General features: G+C 37.4%; 1 protein-coding gene across 1 annotated transcript; it reads right to left on the bottom strand.

Moving 5' to 3' along the window:
- Positions 1 to 13335: 13335 nt before the first annotated feature.
- Positions 13336 to 21334, bottom strand: LOC148131169 (pepsin B-like). The gene is made up of 8 exons (XM_087959053.1): positions 21171 to 21334; positions 20759 to 20912; positions 19523 to 19640; positions 18569 to 18690; positions 17399 to 17577; positions 16124 to 16246; positions 14046 to 14187; positions 13336 to 13452 (listed from the first exon to the last, which is right to left on the bottom strand). Exons 1-8 carry the CDS (start codon positions 21224 to 21226, stop codon positions 13336 to 13338), a joined length of 1011 nt encoding a protein of 336 aa, XP_087815179.1. The 5' UTR covers positions 21227 to 21334.
- Between the last annotated feature and the right edge of the window lie 804 nt (positions 21335 to 22138).

Below are 22138 nucleotides of genomic sequence, written 5' to 3'. Positions count from 1 at the left end.
ATCCTTTGCAGGATACATCCTAAGTTCTTCAACACTAGTTGGAACTTTACTAACTTGGCAAACTACACTTGCTTGATACCTATCAGGCGGTCTGGTTACACGTGTAGAACGTCTAGGTATTACAGGGCTTACAGGTGGACTTTCATGTTCTACCTGTTCCTGATTATCTATTTCTTCCTGTTCTGGTATTTCTTCCTGTTCTGGTCCTATATGCTCTTCTTTTACTTCCTCTTTAATTGTACTCTTCTTATTACTGATTTTTTCTTTTTGTCTTTTGTAAGGTTCTATAATTACTTCCTTACTTGAATCTTGCTCCAGTTTTTCCCATCCTACATGTTCTAGGAATTGTGCACTAGTGCTACAGTAAACTCTAGATGTACCTTTTCCCCAGAATCTGTATGACTTGTGATTAGATTCTAAAGGATAAGGAAAACTCCATCAAATGTTCTCTGTGTAAAAAATACGCTCATCATGACTGCTTGGGATTACCTGAGCAAATGATTCAATACCTAGAATCATCCAATGAGTTTCCATATCTCTGCAAATCATGCAGACCCAAACTGGATCTGTCTGAAAGAGTTGATACCATCGAAACCATTGAAACATCCCTTAACACCATAGTAGCATCCCTGGACGCCGTAAAAGAAAGAATATCCAACCTTGAAAAAAAAGACACAACGCAAAAACCTGAACATCCAATAGCTACAAACCACATCTCTACCCAACAACCACAACCCAATCCAAAAACCCAATCCACAAATAAACACAACCCAGACAAATATTGATATCCCAATCCTCATCAGAGAAGCCGTTGAGCGTGAACGGAAACGTCCAAATGCCATCTTATTTGGTCTAGAGGACATCAATGACAATGATGACATCACAACTGTGCGAAACATCATCAGTGATTATCAAGTATCAACCATCTCTGCTGATGAAATACTTGACATTTCCCGCATTGGCCGAGAGCTCAAAAACAGAGACGGCTCTGTCGCCCACGCTTGTGCAGGGTCATCTGCAAAAATGAATCAAGCAAACGTAAATTCATTTACACTATAAATTCACTCACCAAAACCAACACCAACCATAAGAACCTCCGTTGTCGCCCTGACCTAACCATACAGCAACGTGCCCGCTCCCGTGTACTCCGCACTGAACTCAAAAAACGTCTAGACAATGGAGAGAAGGACCTGTACATTGACTACCATGCTGACTGTATCAAAAGTAAGCCACACAACCCGCAACTCAGCTTTAACCCTCAACCACAACCCTACCTCAACCAATCCACCATCACCCAAGACTAGGCATGCACGCCCCTAACTACCTCAATTCCAACTACTACTGGCCTTAAATGCAAACTACTCAATGCAAGAAGCCTCGTGAATAAAATACCTGAATTTTTCCTCCTACTAAATATGGCTAAATTCAACATTATATTTGTCTGTGAAACATGGCTCAACGCATCTCTCCCTGACTCCATTACCACAGTAAGGGACTATCATGTTTACCGATCAGATCGTGAAATTCGTAGAGGAGGTGGTGTTGCTATCTTCTATAAAAAGTCCTTACATCTAAAAATATCCAAGTTACCCAGGAGCTTGCTCTTCCTGAGACCATCATCTGTGAACTATCCTTAAATATCACAATTCGATTCTTACTATGTTACAGAGCACCTGATTATGACATCGAACATGTAAACAAGCTAAATACATTACTAACATGGGCTGCATCCTGCCCATACCCTTTTATCTTTCTTGGTGATTTCAATCTACCTCATATTGACTGGACCCTAAATGAATGTACAACTGAAATCATACACACAACCTTCTACAATGCTATTACAAATCTGGGACTGGAACAACTAGTAACCAACAACACTAGACTAAACAACTGCCTCGATCTCATCTTCTGCAATAGTTTGAATTTGATTTACGGAATACAAACTAAAGAACCCTTTTCCAGCAGTGACCACAATATGATTGACTTTTGTCTCAACATACGCCCACACAAAAATCACCACAATGATGTAATCCCCAATTGTAACTTCAAAAAAGGCAACTATGATCTTATAGACAACGATCTCTCATCCCTTGATTGGCAATCTCTATTCACTGGATGCAATACTGTTGAAGACCATTACAACATATTTTTACTTGAAGTCAAAAGAGTCATCAAACTATATGTACCAACAACAACTCCCAAAACAAAACAAAAAAGCAGATTACCCATAACAATAAAGAAACTTCAATCCAAAAAGAGATCACTCTGGCGGAAAAACAAATCTGGTCACGTTGCCAATTTCAAAAGCCGATACAAAAATTTATGCCACCAGATAAAGACCGAATGCACCAATTATCACATTAAACAAGAGGAAAACCTTCTAAGCACCAATTCCACCTGTGCTTTTTACAATTTTGTAAACAACAAACTAAAAGACTCAAGGTCCATCCCACCCTTGATAGGACCTGATGGTAAAGACTGCAACGACGACACCATTAAAGCCAACCTCTTTAACACATTCTTCGGCTCAGTATTTGTAAACAGCAATGGATCATGCCTGTTAAGCCTGGATTCCCCAACGGGTGTTAAGGAAAACAAACTAAACAGAACGTGCAGCGAAGTCAGATAGGAAGACAGGTAAATGTGTGAGATAAGCCTTCTCGTTAACACGCAGTAAAAATACAGATACGCTTGTGCTATCAAAATTATAATTTATTCCATTTAAGAATTATAGCATAGTCATGTAAACAGTCCAGTAGTCATATATCAATTTCAGTCAAGTCTTGTCAGGGATACTCTATTTGCAAAGTCCGTGTTGAATAGCCAATGTCAGTACACTTACAATAAATCAGTCCAATCTTCTCTCCGTTGAGAAATATCAACACACTTCTTCACTCCCCGTTTCAGCAAGAACGCAGTCTTCAATAAGCCAGCCAGTAAGAGCCAGAGAGTGCCTTGCTGCTTATATAGTACTTTTACAGCTGCACCCTTAATTACATTCCTTTAGCTTAAAGTCACATACACTTTATCTGACAAACCATGATTCATCATTTTATTATCTTTACCCAAAACAGTTAGGGTAAAACAATGTTATCCCTAACAATGCCCAGTATTTCCTAGCCGTACCACAGATAACAACAATGATCTAATACATATCGATTTTACAGAAGACAATGTTGAAAAAGCACTACGCAATCTAAAACCATCTCTATCTATTGGACCGGATGGAATATGTGCCTACTTCTTAAAAAAGCTATCCACTGCCATAGCCAAACCTCTAAGCATAATCTTTGAAAAATCTTTCAGGACCAGCTCCTTGCCTAACCTATGGTCACAAGCCACAGTCATCCCCATCTTCAAAAAGGGAGACCCAAGCCTAGTTGAAAATTACAGACCAATCTCCTTATGCTGCGTCACCTGTAAAGTCATGGAATCAATTATTAACCAATCCATCATCCTCCACTTAGAGACAAACAACCTACTCTCCAATAAACAATTTGGTTTCAGAAAAACTATCCTGTAATCTGCAACTCTTACACTGCAAAAACATATGGACGACACAACTCGACCAGGGCAAAGCAATAGACGCAATCTACATAGACTTCTGTAAAGCCTTTGATTCAGTGGTACACGACAAACTACTCCTAAAAATAAAATCCTATGGTATCTCTGGACAACTGAATAACTGGATAGAAGCATTCCTGGCAAACAGACAACAAATGGTCAAAATTGGGAGCATCCTATCAAATTCTGTACCTGTCAATAGTGGTGTCCCCAAGGCAGTGTTCTAGGACCAACTCTCTTCATACTCTACATAAATGACCTCTGTGATCATATTAAGAGCAATTGCGTTCTTTTCGCTGATGATGTAAAGCTGTTCAATACCACAGACAATACTGCTACCCTACAAAAAGATCTTGACTATGTATCAGAATGGTCAAACAAATGGCAACTTCAAATCTCAACAAATAAATGCTCTGTCTTACATATTGGCAAAAAAATCAGAAAATAAAATACAAGCTGAATAGTCAAGATCTTGTTGATGACCCAAGCTCTGTAAAGGACCTTGGAATACTCACCTCTAATGATCTAAGTGCTAGAGCCCACTGCAACTACATAGCCAAAAAGGCATTAAGAGTTGTTAACCTAATCCTACGTAGCTTTTTCTCTGGTAATATCACACTACTAACCAGAGCATACAAAACATTTGCTAGACCAATACTCGAATACAGTTCATCAGTCTGGAACCCACATTACGTATCTGATATTAGCACAATTGAGAAAGTCCAGAAATATTTCACAAGAAGAGTTCTCCACTCCTCTACTCATTGTAGAATACCTTATGCCACCAGACTTGAAATTCTAGAACTAGAAAACCTTGAATTACGCCGTCTTCGGTCTGATTTAAGCATGGTATATAAAATCATACATTGCAATGTCCTACCTGTCAATGAATACTTCAGCTTCAACCATAACAACACAAGAGCACACAATAGATACAAACTCAAAGTTAACCGCACCAAACTTGATTGCAGGAAATACGACTTCAGCAATAGAGTGGTCAATGTCTGGAATACTCTACCCGACTCTGTAGTTTCTTCCCCAAACCCCAAAAACTTTAACCTTAGACTGTCTACTATTGACCTCACCCCTTTCCTAAGAGGCCTGTAGGGGGCGTGCATAAGCGCACCAACGTGCCTACCGTCCCTGTCCTATTGTTTCTCTTATTCTTCTTTTATTTTTCTTATATGTACCCATTTCATGTATTCACAACTATGTATACACTTATACTTATTATCTTGTAAACAATTGGCAAATCAAATAAATAAATAAATAAATAACCTTTTAGCCCTATGTTGCCCTTTCTTTCTCAGTTGTGTAGGGATATGCACCCATGCTGGTGCTCCAAATGTCTGCATGTAGCTTAGGTCAGGTTTTCTGCCATGCCACCGTGTGAATGGTAATTCACCAGTTGTTGAGTTAACAACATTATTCAATATATGATTACCACACATTATTGCTTCTCCCCACAAAGTTTCAGGTAATCCTGAATCTGACAGCATAGTACGAGCCATTGCTTGTAATGTTTGGCCTCGTCTTTCTATAATGGCATTATGTTGTGGCCTATATGGTGCAGACTTTTTATGTTCAACACCTGCCATCTTCAGTTTGTTTTGGAATTTATTGTTTATAAATTCCGTACCATTATCAGTGATAAGAGTTACTAATTTCTTTTTAGTTTTTCTTTCAGCGAATTTAAGCCAATTAAAGAAATTTTGATATGTTTCCGTTTTGCTTTTCATTAGATAACAGAAACAATATCTGGAATAATGGTCCATTATACTTAGTATGTAACGAGCACCTCCCACACTTGGTTTTTTAGGACCTATAATATCAGCAAATACTACCTCTAGAGGCTGCTTTGTTTTAAATCCATTAACTCTATTTGCTGGTATCACCTTGCTTTTCTCTTGACTACAAGGTTTCAGTTTTATACCCTTAGATAGTTCTACCGTTTGTTTAAGCATTTTAAAATTTATATGCCCTAAACGTCTGTGTAACAAATGTATGCACTCATCATGAGGTTTAACATTATTATAAACTGTGTTAGCTACCTCTAATGAATTATCATTTAACACATACAATTCACCTTTTAAAGTTGCAGTCACTTTTTTACCTTCTTTTTCAATTATGCAATTGTCTCCCCTAAAGGTAATTACATAACCTAGTTTAACCAAAACTCTAACCGAAAGCAAATTAAACTTAAGTTGTGGTACATATAACATTTTTACATTTTCTTTTATGCAAGAACAATATGCTATACCTTCATCTTTAGCTTTAAGTTTCCAGCCATTAGCTAACGATATCTGCTGTGAACTTGTGGACATCTTAACAAATCTTTTCTTATCCTTCATTATGCAGTGCGATGCTACACTATCTACAACCCATAAATTATTATTCACAGTTTCATTGCTATACATGGCTAACTCTATGCATTCTTTATCCTTTTGATGCATTTTAGCATTCTGGCTGGCTTTTTGGCTTTTTGCTTTCTTGCAGAATCTAGCCAAATGTCCTTTTCCTCCACAATTAAAACATTTTCTAATTGTATACGCTGACGAAGATATTTTCTCTTCTTCACATTGTGGTTGTTCCCTTCTGAGTTGATCCCTTTCAAGCCTTCTCCTGGCTTCTTCAATTAATCTGCCAGTAATGTCAGTTAATGTAAGATTATCTTTTGGCAGAACTTCAAGTGAAGTTACGTAGTCATCGTAGCTCTCATCTAGAGAAGACAAAATTATATAAACTGGGTGTAATTCAGTGAAGATAAGTTCTTTTTCATGCAGTTCTTGAAAAATTCTCTTCATAGCATTTATATGACTCAGCATGTCTCCATTCTTTTGAAGATGTGTTCTAAACAGCTTCCGTGTAAGATTTATATGTGCTCCTACACTGTCTCGAACATAAATCTTCTTTAAATTCTCCCAACATTTCGCAGCTGTTTCTTCTCCACGAATATGGACAAGCTGTTGGTCAGAGAGTGTCAGTCCTATTATACAGAGAGCTTGCTCATTCTTCAGTTGATATTCTTGTATTTTCTGGGCATCATCCTCATCCTCCGGATCCCATGCATCTACTTCTGGTGGGTTTTGAATTATACTCCACAAACCTTCTCTGCGTAGAAGTAGGCTGCATTTCATAGACCATGAAACATAGTTTGTTCCATCCAGTTTGGATATGAGAGACAAACTTTGTAAATTGACTTGTGCCATCTTTATCTGGATATTAAACTATAATTAATAAAAACACAGCTGTCTGTTTACAGTATTGTGTTGCTACACAAACTCTCACTTTAATATAAGCCTGTTATATCCTGGTTAGTCTGACTGTGCACCTGGGCCCATAACCAGTGTTAGGGATATACACCCTAGCAGAACGTGCAACGGCAGTCTAGCAGACAGGCAGATATGTGAGACAAAATGTTGTAGTAGCTTACACTCAGTAAGACAGATACACTGTGCAAGTTAAATAGTTTTTATTCCAGTAAGAGTTATAGCATAGTCAAACAGTCCATATGTCATACACTAAGTTCAGTCAGTCCGGGGGTTATTCAGTTTGCAAAGTCCAGTGTAGAAAAAGAGTTCATTAAACTTACAATCAATCAGTCCAGTGATATATCTCTTTTGCAGTCAGAGATATGAAGAAAAATCAAACCCCTTTTCTTCTCTCAGCAAACACGCAGTTATCACCATCAATCCATCATTGTCAGCATTCCAGTAAAAGCCGGGCAAACAGTGAGCTCTCTTGCTCCCTCTTATGGTGATTTTACAACCGCACCCAAAATACTTGGTTTACAGTTTAAAGTGATACACACAATCATAGTCTATATATATTATTTTACCCAAACTAAGTTAGGTAACCAATGTTATCCCTAACAGGACTAAATTTCCAATTCAGGTGAAATTTCAGGATTGAGACGGTTCTCATCTAAATGTGAATATGTTTAAAATCCAAATGTCAGAATATTGAATTTGCTCCTTAAAATGCTGAAATGTCAAAGTTCTGCATCTGAGGCTTTTTGAAAAAGGGGTAGTTGTTCAAATATTTTTGTTAATGTACACTGAAGCAAGAAAGACTAATTTCAAATGGAAATGTTTTCCCAATTCCTGCTCTGAAGTTTCTTGAATAAAAGCGCTGCACTTTATCCATGCTATATTTTTGCTGGTCTGAAATCCTACTGCACTTGTAGTCAGTCCTGAAAAGCCATGAATAACCTGTACTGGATATCAAATTTACTGTGCTATTTTTTAATCTTAAAAACCTCCTCTGCCTTTTGGATGTCAAAGTTGTCAGCTAGGCATGTCAGGAACTTGTTTGATCTCCCAGTAATCTTGGGAATTGGGTTCTTTAATAGATCCTTCAATGTTATAGTTTACTATGATAGTTCTTCCCCCATCAATTGCAATAAGATGTTTTTAGGTATCCAGGAAACCTTTTGTATACTATGTATACTTTACTGTGCATGTTTTTAACCTTGGTTTTTAATAGGTTGCATCAGCAATCTTTTCAATTTGCAATGTGCCAAAAATGTATGTTCATAGGGAACCAAAAATACTTGCACCAAATGTAAACTAATTAGAATACTGGAAGAAAAAATGAAGGCTCTTGATTCTAGAGGAAAGTCTGCTTACTCTGAGACTCAACCAAGAAAATGAAGAACTCGCAGTAAAGGCAGAAGTCTGTGTCCAAACTGAATGTAGTAAGAAACAAATAACTACCAGGAAAAATGAGCCCCCTGGATCAGGGGTGTCAAACTCAAGGCTTGGGGGCCGGATTCAGCCCGGGTGTATGATGACCCGGGCATGGCATAAAGGCAACACAGTCAGATAATCAATAAGAGTCCCTTTATTATCTCCAACTTTGCCCCCAATGTCGAGGTTACCTTCTGGCTGGACAAAAACTCTCCCAGGAACAGCCTTTGACTGCAGAAAATTAAGTCCAAAACATGGTCAACACAAACTGTAACTTAAAGTTCAAACAAACCAAACTGAAGTAATTAGTTTGGCAGGGCAGGAGCAAGAATTTCACACTTGAAGGCATGGCAAAACTCCAACGGTTAGAAAGACTCCAGGAACACAGATAAGCCTGACAATACAGGATTAAAAATAATCAAGAAGACTGTTTTTGCTGTCCAGTCCAGCCCTACTGCAGTGGAACAATCAATTTCATTTTCTTTCCCTGGAAGAAAACATACAGACAACCGGGGAAGAGACTTCATCAAGTATTCCAGTGACAGAAAAAGACTCAAACTTCCCCAAATAAAAAAGGCTGTGTATTGATAATAGGTGACTCACTTCTCAGAGGAACAGAATCAGCAATTTGTAGATCAGACAATCTACTAAGGGAGGTATATTGTCTCCAATGTGCAAAAATGAAAAATGTGACAGACAGGCTTACCAAAATAACCAAACCCACAGATTATAATCCTTTTCTCTTCTTTCACATTGGGACAAAAGGGACAAGAAAGAGCCTGAAAACAATACTAAGGGACTATGAGCAACTAGACAGGAAAGCTACTCATAGATTATTCAAGCCCATAACCATAGAGTGTGCATCTGTCGGGCTCTGAGTGCAGCATTGCTTCGGAGCCCGCCAGTTCACCGAAGCTCAGCGAGAATCTTCTTAATCTTCTTTCTTGGATGCTGAGCTGACCTGGCTGTCGATTGAAAGCCCACCAGTGCTGTCTTCTTCCTTGGTGAGCCGCCCACTGGTCCGATGGAGATGGGAGTTGCATTGTGATGACGTGGCAGACAGGAAGAAGCTCTGTGCCCATGCCAGCCGGCGAACTGACAGCTGGGCGTGTAACTGATCTCTGATTGTGAAGGATAGGCTTGGGAGTCAGCTGGGAGGTGGGGAAATACATGGGTGAGGGCAAGAGATTGGACCAGGTGGATGGTGAAGGCTGAACGAGGTGAGGATCATTTAGGAAGAAGCGGGATAAGACAGGTAGGTAGGCGAGAAACAACACTTTGATGGTAAACTGTCAGCAAGGGGGGATAATAGGCTAGGCGAGGGCAGGAGTGTGGCTGCGTGTAGGTGTGGATGTGGCTGCTGTATTAATAAAAGGGAGCAGGGAATAGGAACACTCAGAGCTAACCTTGCCTGGCTTTGAACCATTCTTGCTTGAATAGAGTGTTTGTTGTTTGCTCATCATGGAATAAACCATCATTGGCTATATAGAAACTGGTGTCTTTATTCACTTTAAGGCATATCTCCAAGACTCAGGTACCCTCTGAGCGCATCTCTACATCATATGACCTGCTTTGGATCCTGTCAGTCAAAGAATTCAGAAGACACTTCTGTGCCCTATCACCCATCTTCTGGAACATGGTACCTCCCGGGGGGAGATTTGTTCCCACCCTCCTATCCTTCTGCAAGAGCTTGAAGACCTAACTCTGCCAAATGGGCTGGGGAGCCAATGAGGGAATAACACACTAGAGGTGACTACTAGATTGGTAGCAAATCCATCTCTCCCTCCTGCATTCCCTGCTTTTTCCCTCCCATTTTTTAATCTCATATTACTGTATTCTCTTATTTATTTTATTGTTTCACTTTTTTTGCTACCGTTAGGCTTACACTTCGTTGTTTTTACTGTTGTAAGCTACCTAGCATAACCCTGCAGCAAGATAGGCAGCAACTAAATTTATCAAATAAATAAAAATGCGTAAAATAGCTTCAAATAGAAGAAAAAAGTTTAGAAGACACCTCCGGTCATGTTGTTCATTTTTATAAAGTTAGTCTTAACACTTTTTTAATTCTTCCATTTGTTTTCTTCCCTCCACACTTTGAGTAATGAATCATATGGAGTTTATCAGTCATACATCTTACATTCAGGCTCATCGTTCACTATTTTTCTTCTAACTCTCAGTGAGCTGCATTAAGTGGAGGGAAACCTAAATTAAGTTTACTGAGGTTTCTGTGAAAAGGGAGATATTCCTTCTCATTGTGTACATCTTGAGCATTTTAGAGATGATCCCACTTGAGTACTTATGAAAAGGTGTTGATGTGGAATACTCTACATACTGTAGACTCTTCACTATTATAATCTCTCACTGCATACTTTCATAGAAGCAATCAGTGCACCTGTGATGTATAAAAGGTTGTGAAAAGGGTTGCATGAAGACCACAATGTACAGCCATCTTCTTAAAATGATAGATCAATAAAGTAAGCCATAATTTTCTAGCAAAATCAATGCCATGCTGATGCTTGGCTTGGTATATGCTCAGTATGTACTCTCCAGATTCAATCCCCACAGAAAGCTACCTTATCGGTTTTCCTTCTTTCTTATTGAATGTAAATGAGTAATTAAGACCCATATTTAATTTTATGTCTATATTTAAAAAGGCAGTCTTTGTTTGCAGTTATGTCTATTCAAGGCAACTACACAAAGGATGTAATTATAAGATGATGTGAGAAGAAATATTAACAAAATAATATATAGTCTTTCTTTAGCTCCTGGAATAGGGGTAGATTTAAAAAATGAATGAATAGAGGAATTCTGTTGTTCAAAGAAAATATTGAGATGCCATATTTCTTCCAAACATCTCTCCTGCACCATGCTCTCATAGTTGCCCAAGTAAAAATTCGCACATAAGACTGTCTTTTGTATAATCATTCTTTATTTGCTTCCAGTTACTTTGGAGAGGAAACCAACTTTGATTTATTATCATTTTTAGTGGAAGATTTTTGAAGATGAAAAGCCCTGCACAAGACTGTTGGATATGTTTATGCTGCTGCTACAAAGCCAACCCAAGTCGTACATGGAGTAGTAGGGACTGAGGTGTCAGCTTTGGAAGCCATATTGAGATTCAATGCTCCCACACTGCCACAATTGAGCCTGAGAGAGTGGGAGGCAGGAATTCATTTGAGTATATCTAGTTAGACAGAATAAAATTTTTTTGCTGGTTCAAGGTCATTGAGTGTGGCGCATAATGAAATGTGAATCTTACTTTAGGATTGATGGTGTTTGGACCATGTGATGTGATGGTGGCTAAGGGGAGATGGATTTGTAGTTTTGACTTTTGTAAGGAAGTCCAAAACTTTCAGATTCGGGATTCCACAGATGTACCAGTTACTATCCAAATAAAGGAACCTTTGAGAGATGTCTGTCTTGGAGTTATTGGTTGGAATGAAGGGTTGCTGTAATGCTAACATTATCCCAAATCTTTAAACAAACTCCAGCACCCCAAAAGGGGGATGTCAGGGGTGCTGAGCCCCATCACTGACTCCAAAAATGGAGCAGTGCGAAGACTGAGTGAAGATGATCAGCACGGTGATAGCAGCGTTCCGTTGTTGGCATTTTCCATCTTCACTTCGTTTCCTTTGTTCTCTTCTAGAATCCCATCCTCGTCGCCAGTGTTTGATATGGGCTAGATTGAAGAGGCAGGACAGTGGTAGAAGGAAAGGATTTCTTTATTTAGCTCTGAACAAAAGACTGCCACCCGGTATGTCTGCTGTTCTTTTTACAGGCTGCTGTCCACAATTTCAGCCACTCACGGCTGTTCATTTTCCCGCCTGGAAAATGAACCAATGGGGGAAGTCTGACATCACTGACTTTTCCCCACTGAATATCTAACATCTACCATTCAGTCAAAACTGAAGAAGCTTCTTGGATGAAAAGCAAAATGTCCTCAAGGCAAAGCAAACTCCAGTTGCCTTTTGAAAAAGCACCTTTGGGACAAGGAAGAAAAGGTTCATATCTGAAATAAATGCAAACTTCTGATCCAATAAATGGGCCAAAGTCCATTAGGTAGCAGAACTGCAAAACATGTTTCTCCTGGTAAAAACTTTTATTACCAAAATGCTTTATCTCAATTATGACATTTTGCAGTTAGTATGTATTGTTTTCCATTTTCATTTCTCCCCTATTTTGAGCCAGCTTTTCTCAATTTTTTCTTATACCAAAAGCAATTGAGAAAAAGATGAATTTCACTGTGGACAAAAAACAATATAATGTGGAAAGAAACCCCAAATATATACATTGTTAATGAATGAATATTAAAACACCAGTTTGGCAGGTTATAATTTATTTCTTTGTAGCAATGGATCTTAAGTGAACAAACTTTGTGTAAAAGGGCTAAGAGTGGATGTCAGTTGAGAAGCATACAATTTCAAATTTAATTTGAAACATTTTGTTGGAATCCAAAAATCAGCTCCATTAATCCAGAAAGAAAATTAGAACACATTTAGGCTGATGGTGCCAAACCAACCCTGTTGTTTTTCAGGTCAAAAATAGAATAATATTCTTTAAGGAAAACATCACCCAGGATCCATAGAGGCTGCCCAGTTGAGGAAGGCACATAGGTTGACTCAATTGCAAGGTAACAGTTGCCATTGTTCTGTAAAAGAAACAAATTGCTTCAGGTTGTGTCCTTATTGCAGAAAAGAAGGAACATCAATCATATTTTATTGGAATCTGGATTTGAATTATTATTAAATTACATGACATAAAACATTGTCCAACTCAAGTTCCTCGCGTTATTATGAAATTGCATAGGAGTATAATTTTTGCTTACAATGACATGGCACAAAATCCATGTTATATGTACTTCAATATGAAGCTGATTCTTCCAGAAAAGCCATCGGTGTCATCTGCAAGTATTCTGATTGAATTATAGAAGGAGGATTACATATCTGATAGCTTCAAATTAAGGGATATATTTTTGTTATAAATAAAGTAGCATCAGCATAATGCTATTTCTATGTGGCATTATTATTGAGGTATGGAACATCAATTCATCTTAAAATGAAGTGGTTTCCTATGCACGGAGAATTTAGAAACGCATACTTACATTGGCAACATAAGCAGAAGGAGGAAGTGGGAACTGGGAACCATTAATGAAAAAGATAATGGTAGGCATATTCTGGATATTGTTGCAGTCCACCGTATACTGTGAAAGAACAAATGTGAGGGAAGGTTAAATTGAGGCAATAAGAAGGGTCGGCCAGGTTACAGCAGCACTATAAACCCTCATCTCTTTTCTTCAGTCTGCCAAAATTGCCTTTAAGCGGAGCAAAATGTCTTTGGGTCAATGAAATGATATTCAGATTATTTATGGCCACTAGAGTGACAGAAAAAATAATTATTTTTGCATTTTTTTTGAGTAGACTTAAATTTTATACTGCTGAGCTTACTTACAAACTGCTAGCAAACTTTTTTTTGCAATTTAAAAAATTGTATTCTATATTGTTGTAGCTCAACAATGTTCAGGTGGGCACAAAAAGGTACATTGTAAGGAATAGCATACAACACCCCCACTCCCCTGTTATTTTGGAGTAAATACCCCAAAATGCATATAAATGTTCATGTAGATTAAAAAAAAATAACAAGTTCACATCCTATTGTGGAAATCAGGAAAAACAAACATAAGAACAAGAAAATGAGGAACTGCGTGAAACCAAAATTAATAGATTTCTCTAGTCGTAATGGTAACAGTTCCCTGAACAATCACAATATTTGTTCAAGATTCTTTCCTCTACTTACTGAACCATAGTTAGCAGCATTCACAGTTCGAAGGAAATCCGTTAAATATTGTTGTGGAATAGTTAGCAAAACTGTTCCTGTGTCTACAATGCCCTGGCAGCCTTCACTGCACCAGCCCGTAGCCTTGTTGCCAATAGCAAATCTGTAGAAACAATCAGAACATAAGAATATTACTAAAACTGTTACAAACAACTAAAGCAAAATACAATTGGTAAAATAAATAAAAGCCTATGGATTCTTAATCTACACAAAGCCTTTAACCAGCCTTTACCGACTGGATAGGCCACAAAGCAGTGGTGGGATTCAAATTGTTTTACCGCCGGTTTGGTAGGTGTGGCTTGGTAGGCGTGGCTTGGTGGGCATGCTTTGCCTAACGCTGGCGCACAGCTTTCCCCACACCAGCTGAGACCTGCAGCACCAATCAGCTGGGAGGATAAAGAAGAGAAAAGCGCAGGGGAAGGTGGGAGGGCCAATCCTGTGCTTTTCTCTTCCTCTCAGCTGATTGTGGGAGGATTTTGTTGCTCCTCTCAGTTGATCGTAGGCTTTTTTTACTACCGGTTCGGCCAAAAAACCACTGCCACAAAGGCCATGATGGATTATTGAAGTCCAACAAATGTGGAAGGAATGAATTTCAGGAAGGCTGATCAAGACATATACCTAGGAATCAATTGGATAGTAAGATGCCTTACTTCATGGAGGATTACCCATGAATATTGGCACCATAGTTAGGACCATGCATATTGCATAAATATTGGTCAATATTTTAAAATTAGTATGTCCAATAAACTTTCTGCGGTATTTATAGAAGCAAATAGGCACAAATATTGCAAGTGATCCTTGGAAAGATCTCTACTAGAAATTTTGGAAGCCAATTACCAGCAAATGTAACAACAACAAAAAAGCAAAATGAATGAGCTTCAAATATTAGATAGCTTCATGTGTGAGGGAATGTATCTTCTAGATAGATTTCATACTCCACAGCATATTAAGTTATTTAACATATTTGATCAGCAGTATAGTTTGCTAAATTCAGTAGTATTTTCTTCTGACCAAACATGCTTAGGATTGAATTGATAATGGGTTTTTAGCAAATTTTCTTCATAAACGTATGCCAATACTCATAAGGCATTCCATGGTCTCGATCGAATGGTCAATTTTATTTATTTATCACGGATATTTAAAGCAACCTTTTCTTTTTCTTTATTTTTTATTTAAACTTGTGGCTTGCAATACTAGGCATCTGAATGCAGTGATGAAAGTAGTGTCAAATTTCCCTAATGAGAGACTCACTTGACACTTACATCTCATTCTTTTCAATGGTGAAGCCTTTTTTAATAAGTTATTTTAAGATATTTTATTCTTAGAAATAAAACATTACTATAATACTACACTTTATATAATTAGATTTATTAAGATGATTTGATATTATGAATATTGTTACTATTATTGTCACTGCTAACTGCATCTTGCTCATTGGACTGTTGGCTGGTTTTTTTACAAGTTTTATATTTACAATAAGAGCTGTGGTGGCGCAGTGGTTAGAATGCAGTATTGCAGGCTAATTCTGCCAACTGCCAGTAGTTCAATTCTGACCGGCTCACAGTTGACTCAGCCTTCCATCCTTCTGAGGTCAGTAAAATGATGGCCCAGATTGCTGCAGGCAATATGCTGACTCTGTAAACCATTTAGAGAGGGCTGCAAAGCATTGTAAAGCAGTATATGAATCTAAGTGCTATTGCTATTGCTACGATATGTTTTATAGTGATGTGCACTCCACCCAAGGATGACAGATAGAATACTAGACAATTGAGGAGTTGGCTGGCTAGCTAGCTGGATGGGTGGATGGTGAGAAATGATATGCCCATCTGTTTTCCAAATTTGTATCCTAGGCAGAAGAAGGCCTGTTTTCCTTCCCACAAACAAATTTAGAAGTAGCAAATCAGTTCTGCCAAAAATCTAATACACCTAACCAACGGATGAGAGGAATATCCTTCCATCACTTATAAACGGTGAAGAAGCAGCTCATTCAAATAAAATGGAATCAGATATAAATCAGGAAGGAAAAAAATATCACTTACTCTTCTATACCGATCTGCCAGTAAGCCTGTGCAGTCACAGGGGCCCAGGTAATTTCCCCAGTGTACATCTGGGGGTCAATGCCTCCCAATATCAGTTCTCCTCCATACTGAACAGTTGGTTGGCTGAGAGGAAAGAGAAAAAATGGGCAAAAGAAAGGGTTATAGCTTCTCATCTGCTTGTGGTCTTTTTGTGTAGAGTAAACAATCCTAGGATCATTTTCATCAGAAAATATGGCCAGAAAATAAAATAAAAAAACCAGTTTTTGGATAAAATTACAAAATAACAATGCAAACTGAGCACAGATTGTTGTGTGTTAACACTGACTATCCACCCATCTCAGGTTCCCCCATTGACATACACACCCTTCACTCAACTGCTCACTCCACTGAGAACCATGTTTTTAAAGGCTGTGAAAATTCAACTTTTCACAATTCCATTGGTGAGATAGGAATATAATTAGAGGCACATATGTGGGTAAAAATCTTCTTCTTACACTCATACTGTGAATAAAGTAATCCTTAGTATATGTGGTGGAATCAAGAGCTGAAAGGAGGAAGGTCCCAACAGGTGGAGTTAAGAGATACACTACCTTGGACTCTATGGAGTGGGGGAGGGTACTGCTGGTACAAATGGTAAGACCAAAGATAGATTTTACACTCTAAGGTAAAAGAGGATAGGATAAATCCATAGTAGTGATATACAGATATATGTAAGGATTAGGTGTGTGTATATGGCATAAATTAAGGGTTAAAAAAAAAGAGAGAGATCTTACAAACTGCTGAAGATGAGAATGTTTTTAATTGTTTTCTATTTTTTCTCTCTATTTTCTTCTCCTTTTTTCTTTTCTTTTCTTTCATTTGTGTATGTGTTCTTGGTTGTTTTAATTTTAAAATCAATAAAATTTATTTATATAAAAAAAGAGATACACTACCTTGGACTCTATGGAGTGGGGGAGGAAGTGTATGAGATAAAACATTTAGGATTAAATCAAGGTTTCCCAAGGAAAGCTGGGGAGTTTTATAAGATCTTTGTTAAAGTTTTTAAATCAACACTGAATTAACTCAAAAAAAAAAATTAAACCTCTTTCTTAACCTGATGTTTCCCTCTCTTTCAATATCATTCATTGCTGAAATGTTGAACTCGAATTATATTTGTGATGATGGGATTGAGCCATGGAATAAAAGTAAATTGCTCCATTCCAGGTAACTCATTCTGGAAGAAAACCATAATTATACTTACATGCTATGGTACGAATATAATGTAATTAATCTTACCGTGAGAAGTAAAAGCTAAAAATAGGTTCAGAAATCTGGTTTTGACTCATCATCTGGTGCCAAAGTAAAGCAGGAGAGGTCAAACCCAGAATCCCATCAAAGTAGCTATAGTAGAAGGGATAGATGGGTTCCTCCACACTCAATCCAAACCGTTGGTTTTGAATTACAATATTCTGGATCTGAAAGAGAAGATGGAAAAATGAATTTCACTTGTAGTTCATGACCCTGAACATTGCAAAACTCTGCACTTTCTATTGAAATTCATATATCTTTATCATAAAGATAATGGTTCTGTGATACTATAATAAAGATATACAGAATGGTGAGCAATGCATAATGTCTTGTTCAAGTCAAACTTGATTTCGGGTGACTTCCATATTGTTTGCAATAGCATGGAAATGGCTTGTCACCGTCTAGCAAGGGCAGTGGTGGCTTGCTAAAAGTTGAGGTTATCCATATGTGAAAACGGGATTCTCTATGGGAAGTGATAAAAGAATCAAGACGTTGTGTTTTTGTTACTGATCACAAATACAAAAAGGGCAGGGCTCTGGTCACATTGCTGCAGTTCTGTTATATATTGACTTTTTTTTTCTTACTTCCCTGAAGATGCTGATGACAGCTACCCCAATTATGTGATAAAGATGTGGTAGAATTTCATTCAGGGTCATTGTCCTGAATGCATTCTATCACCTTTTGCAAATATGCCAGCTATGCCCACCAATGGTATCGGATATCTTCTTTCCTCATCCTTACAAGATTTCAAGGTTATTTTATCTTATTGACATTATACAAAAAAAAAGGTTGAGCTGGTGAGTACTGCAAGACCAGACTTTTTGTAATAGCACCCTCTCCTTTGGAAACTTTGCTGGTCCCTTCCTTGCATCCATGCAAGAAATAGTGAAGGTTAATCTGATGTTGGACCTTCGGTGTTAAATTAGTATGTTATTTTAATCAGAATACTGTTTTTATGGCTTTTATTATGATACCAATTTACTTCCATTATGTTTATTCTTTTTAGACTTATGGTCATTTTAATGCTTCTTTTATGCATTGGTCCCCTAAAACAGTTATACGTGTAAATGTAAATAAAAAAGAGCCAATTCTAATGAATTAATCAGTGTGGCATAGTTAAGGAATCAATTACTAACAACTTGGTTAAAATCCACTCACCTGCACAGTATCATAACCTAACATTATACTCAAACTACCAAATCCATATCTCAGGGTGTAAGTTTGTTCATTATTGCTGTGATAAGTAGATGAGCGTTTCGGGTCAAACACATTATGGTTTTCTACAACAAAACAAGAAAAAATAGAGAGTAGTAGCTTTGCTCTATGTGTGGTGAAAGATCTTTTTGTCTATACTTAAATCACAACAGATCTGTACTTTACTTCATTACCAGCCCACACTTTTCTTTCTCTCATGTTGTAGGAAAAATCCACATCAAAATTCTAATCCAGAGGTCTCCAAACTTGGCAACTTTAAGACTTGTGGATTTCAACTCCAACTTCAATTCTGGGAGTTGAAGTCCATACGTCTTAAAGTTGCCAAGTTTGGAGACCTCTGTTCTCATTGATCACATTAAAATGGCAAGGGGGTAGAAAGAGTTTGAAAGAGGCATTTTTCAAAAAGATATGCATAAGAATCATCCTTACTAGTACAGGTCAAGAGATCCTCTTTTGTGGACCCAAATCAATGCAAAACTATGAGCAACATGGCAACTTTGTCATAAACTGATTGTCATGTTTGCCCTGGCAAATGAAATACACAATTATGAAATGGGAAATCCAGTACTGTACCAACCATTTTCAGTTTTGCAAAAGAAAAAAATAAGGATGCAGGTAAGAGCAAAATCAGGTGGAATTGTTTAATTCTTATCTGTACCCCCTCAAAGTACATAAAATTATGGAAAAAGAGCCCAAATTTTCAGCTCTGTTCCCTTCAGTGATCCACTCACTGACTGGAAGGCTGAGTTGTGGTCTGCAACCCAGAAAAAGTTCCTTATCAATGGACAAGGTATAAATGGTTTAAAATAAGGGGAAATATATTTGGTTTTGACAAAAATAAATATTTTGTCTAGAAGCATACATTCAAAACATTCAGCAACAGAGTGGACTACTCACCACAGGCCCTTGTTTTGCAGTATGTAGAAGGTACCCACAGAACACCAGAGCCAGTATCCAAAAGAACAAGAAAATCTTGTGGTGGAGTCCCAATTGTTATTTTTCCAAAGTAGTAAGACTGTCAAATGAAAATAATTATGAGACAGGTTTCACAAAATCTTTGGAGTAACTACATAAGTAGGCAACTACCTCTCCCTGACAATACCTGCCCGTCCTTGAGATCAAATAGGGGAGACATCCTCCAGTCCCTTCTCTGAAATGTTGCCATCTAGTGGGACCTCAAAAGTATCTCTATGACTACAAGAACCTGTTCTAGGGATACAAACATTGGGATGACTACAAAATGACAGCAAAGAGGCACAGTGCGCTGTTCTCCGCCATCTCACAATGTCCAGATTTTGGCAGCCCAAATTTGGCAGCCCTAGGAAACAGTTGTTTTTCTATTCTCACCTTGCCCATTCTCCATGAAAAAGGTTTTTTTTGTCTTTTTGGTAAGTATGAAATGAACAAATAAACCAAACTTCGGTTATGTGTTCATTGAAGAGGGTACACTATACTAGGTGATGCTTTAAACCAAGGCTACTTGTTACTATCAAACATAGTGTTTGAATACAATGTGACTTACTCAGAAGTAAATTTATTTATTATTCCAGTTGTATATCTCACTTCTTTGGGAGTAAGTTATGCATGGACTGCTTGCCTGGTTGCTGTCTTTTATTCAACTGGAGTAAATCAATAAGGAGAAACTGCAGCCCTAATCCAGAATGCTCACCAGTCATAGTAAACAAAACTATCCCAAACACATATTACTTTAAGTTGCTCTTTAACAAGATGGGATATCAGAGTATTATTGTCAGAAACAATGATCCAATCACATGAGACTAAAAAAATACAGAAAACTGTTTTTTGCTGAATAATAATCTGCAAAAAATAATAATCAGCAAAAAAAAATACTGTCAAATATGTTGCTGAATAATCAGGTAGCATCCAAAATTGACTTAAATAAATAAATGGATTGTGTTCTTTTCTGAGTTCAAACATCATCAGTCAATTTACAGTTGCTAATAGGGGAAAGGAAAGATGAAATAACTAAGTGATACTTATACATAAATAGCATCCTATTGATTGGTTCTGAGAAGAGCTATCACTTGGTGTCAGTAATAAACTTAAATGCTAGAGTTACAAAGTCAGATGAAGGAAAGGAAAATACTGATTTTCTGTGGTTTAAATACTCACGTCCAAATAATTGGTCATTGGTTCATATGTAGCACTGAATTTATTGAATTGATATTTTAATCCAGGGTCAATATGGTATTTTTCCAAAAATTCTTCCAACACTCCGTTCTCTCTCATAATTTCACGAATGGATTTTCCTTTCTTCAGAATGATTCTACATACCAAGAAAGATAGCCAGAATATCACTATCACAACTATCTGCACATTTTTAAAAAATAGATTGTTACTAAAAACAATAATATCCCATCAAACAAATATTACACGAACAAGAGATTAAGCAAAGAAGTAGGAATACCGAGGCTTGCCATGGAATGGTAAAAACATAATTTTGCCATCATTTTTTAACTAAAAGTGATATGCTTTAGATTGTTTCAATTCTATTTTTATTTAATGTATGGTCTGAGATACTCACCTATGAAAACCTTCTGACAGGTGGATGCAAACTAATGCCAGGATCAACCACTTCATGATACTTTGCGTCTTGAGGAATTATTTCAGGGAATCCAAAAATTTTGCCAACAACTAGGCTGCTGTGATTCCACTTTTATATCCAAGGCAGCTGTTCTTTGCTATTTAATCTTTGTTCTTGTGCCCTTTCTCTCTCTTTAATCTTATGATACTAAGCCAATACCAACATACCTTTTCTTATGGATAATAGGAATTAACTTTCCTCTGTTTGAATTACTTTCAATTGAATTTTTGCCCTTGATGTTAAATAAAAGACTAATAGAATTTGGCTTCACAAAGCATCACCTGCTAGCAAAGTTAATATGTGATAATATATCAAAATGGAAAACTATAATCAATTTCCTTGGAAGCTGCTCCCATTGTTTTAAGAACTAATGGAAAATGAAAGAACAATCCCACTTGCTCTACTATCAGTTGCTCTAGTAAGGTTGGACAAGGTTACTTTTGATTGAATTATGTCTTAGCATTCTCAGTTTATGATTGCTATTTTTTTGTTGAATCTTGGAAAACTGCATGGTGGTTCTGTCCTGCATGAATGTTGACATTCCAGAACATGACTGTGTCCATTCATCCTTCCATTTCCAGTTGCGCAAGTAAAAGAGTCCCAGATTCTTAACTGGAGCAATGTGCTTGAGATGTTTTCAATTAACATTTTCTGCTAGTGCTTCTTATATTTTATAAAAACATTTTTCACATTTCATTTATCTGTGAGAAACATAAGCTGAAATACCTTTCCAAATTTCCACATTTTTCTTTAGCAATTATAGATTAGTAAACCACACAATGACTTCCATTGAGCCCCATGATGAGCTGACATCACACTGAATTACCAGATTGTATTTGCAAGGAAATCACTCCTGGTTGCAGGATCCAGTCCAGACAAAGCTCTCCAAAGGAAGGAGAGATTGTTGA

The sequence above is a fragment of the Notechis scutatus genome, chromosome 3 (genome assembly GCF_049901735.1).
Source record: "Notechis scutatus isolate UNSWTSFEM ecotype Mainland chromosome 3, rNotScu1.2, whole genome shotgun sequence".
Taxonomy (NCBI): Eukaryota; Metazoa; Chordata; class Lepidosauria; order Squamata; family Elapidae; genus Notechis; species Notechis scutatus.
The sequence above is the reverse complement of the archived record's forward strand: the minus strand, read 5'-3'. Positions and strand labels throughout refer to the sequence as shown.

What these genes read in the sequence shown, in the direction of transcription:
- LOC148131169 (XM_087959053.1), bottom strand. Translation starts at nt 21,226, where the DNA reads ATGAAGTGGTTGATCCTGGCATTAGTTTGCATCCACCTGTCAGAAGGT. An exon ending in TTTAGCTTTTACTTCTCACG is followed by an intron (nt 16,247 to 17,398) that starts GTAAGATTAATT and finishes CTTTCCTCTCAG; the next exon opens with CCAACCAACTGTTCAGTATG. An exon ending in ATGCTGCTAACTATGGTTCA is followed by an intron (nt 13,453 to 14,045) that starts GTAAGTAGAGGA and finishes GTTCTTTCACAG; the next exon opens with TATACGGTGGACTGCAACAA.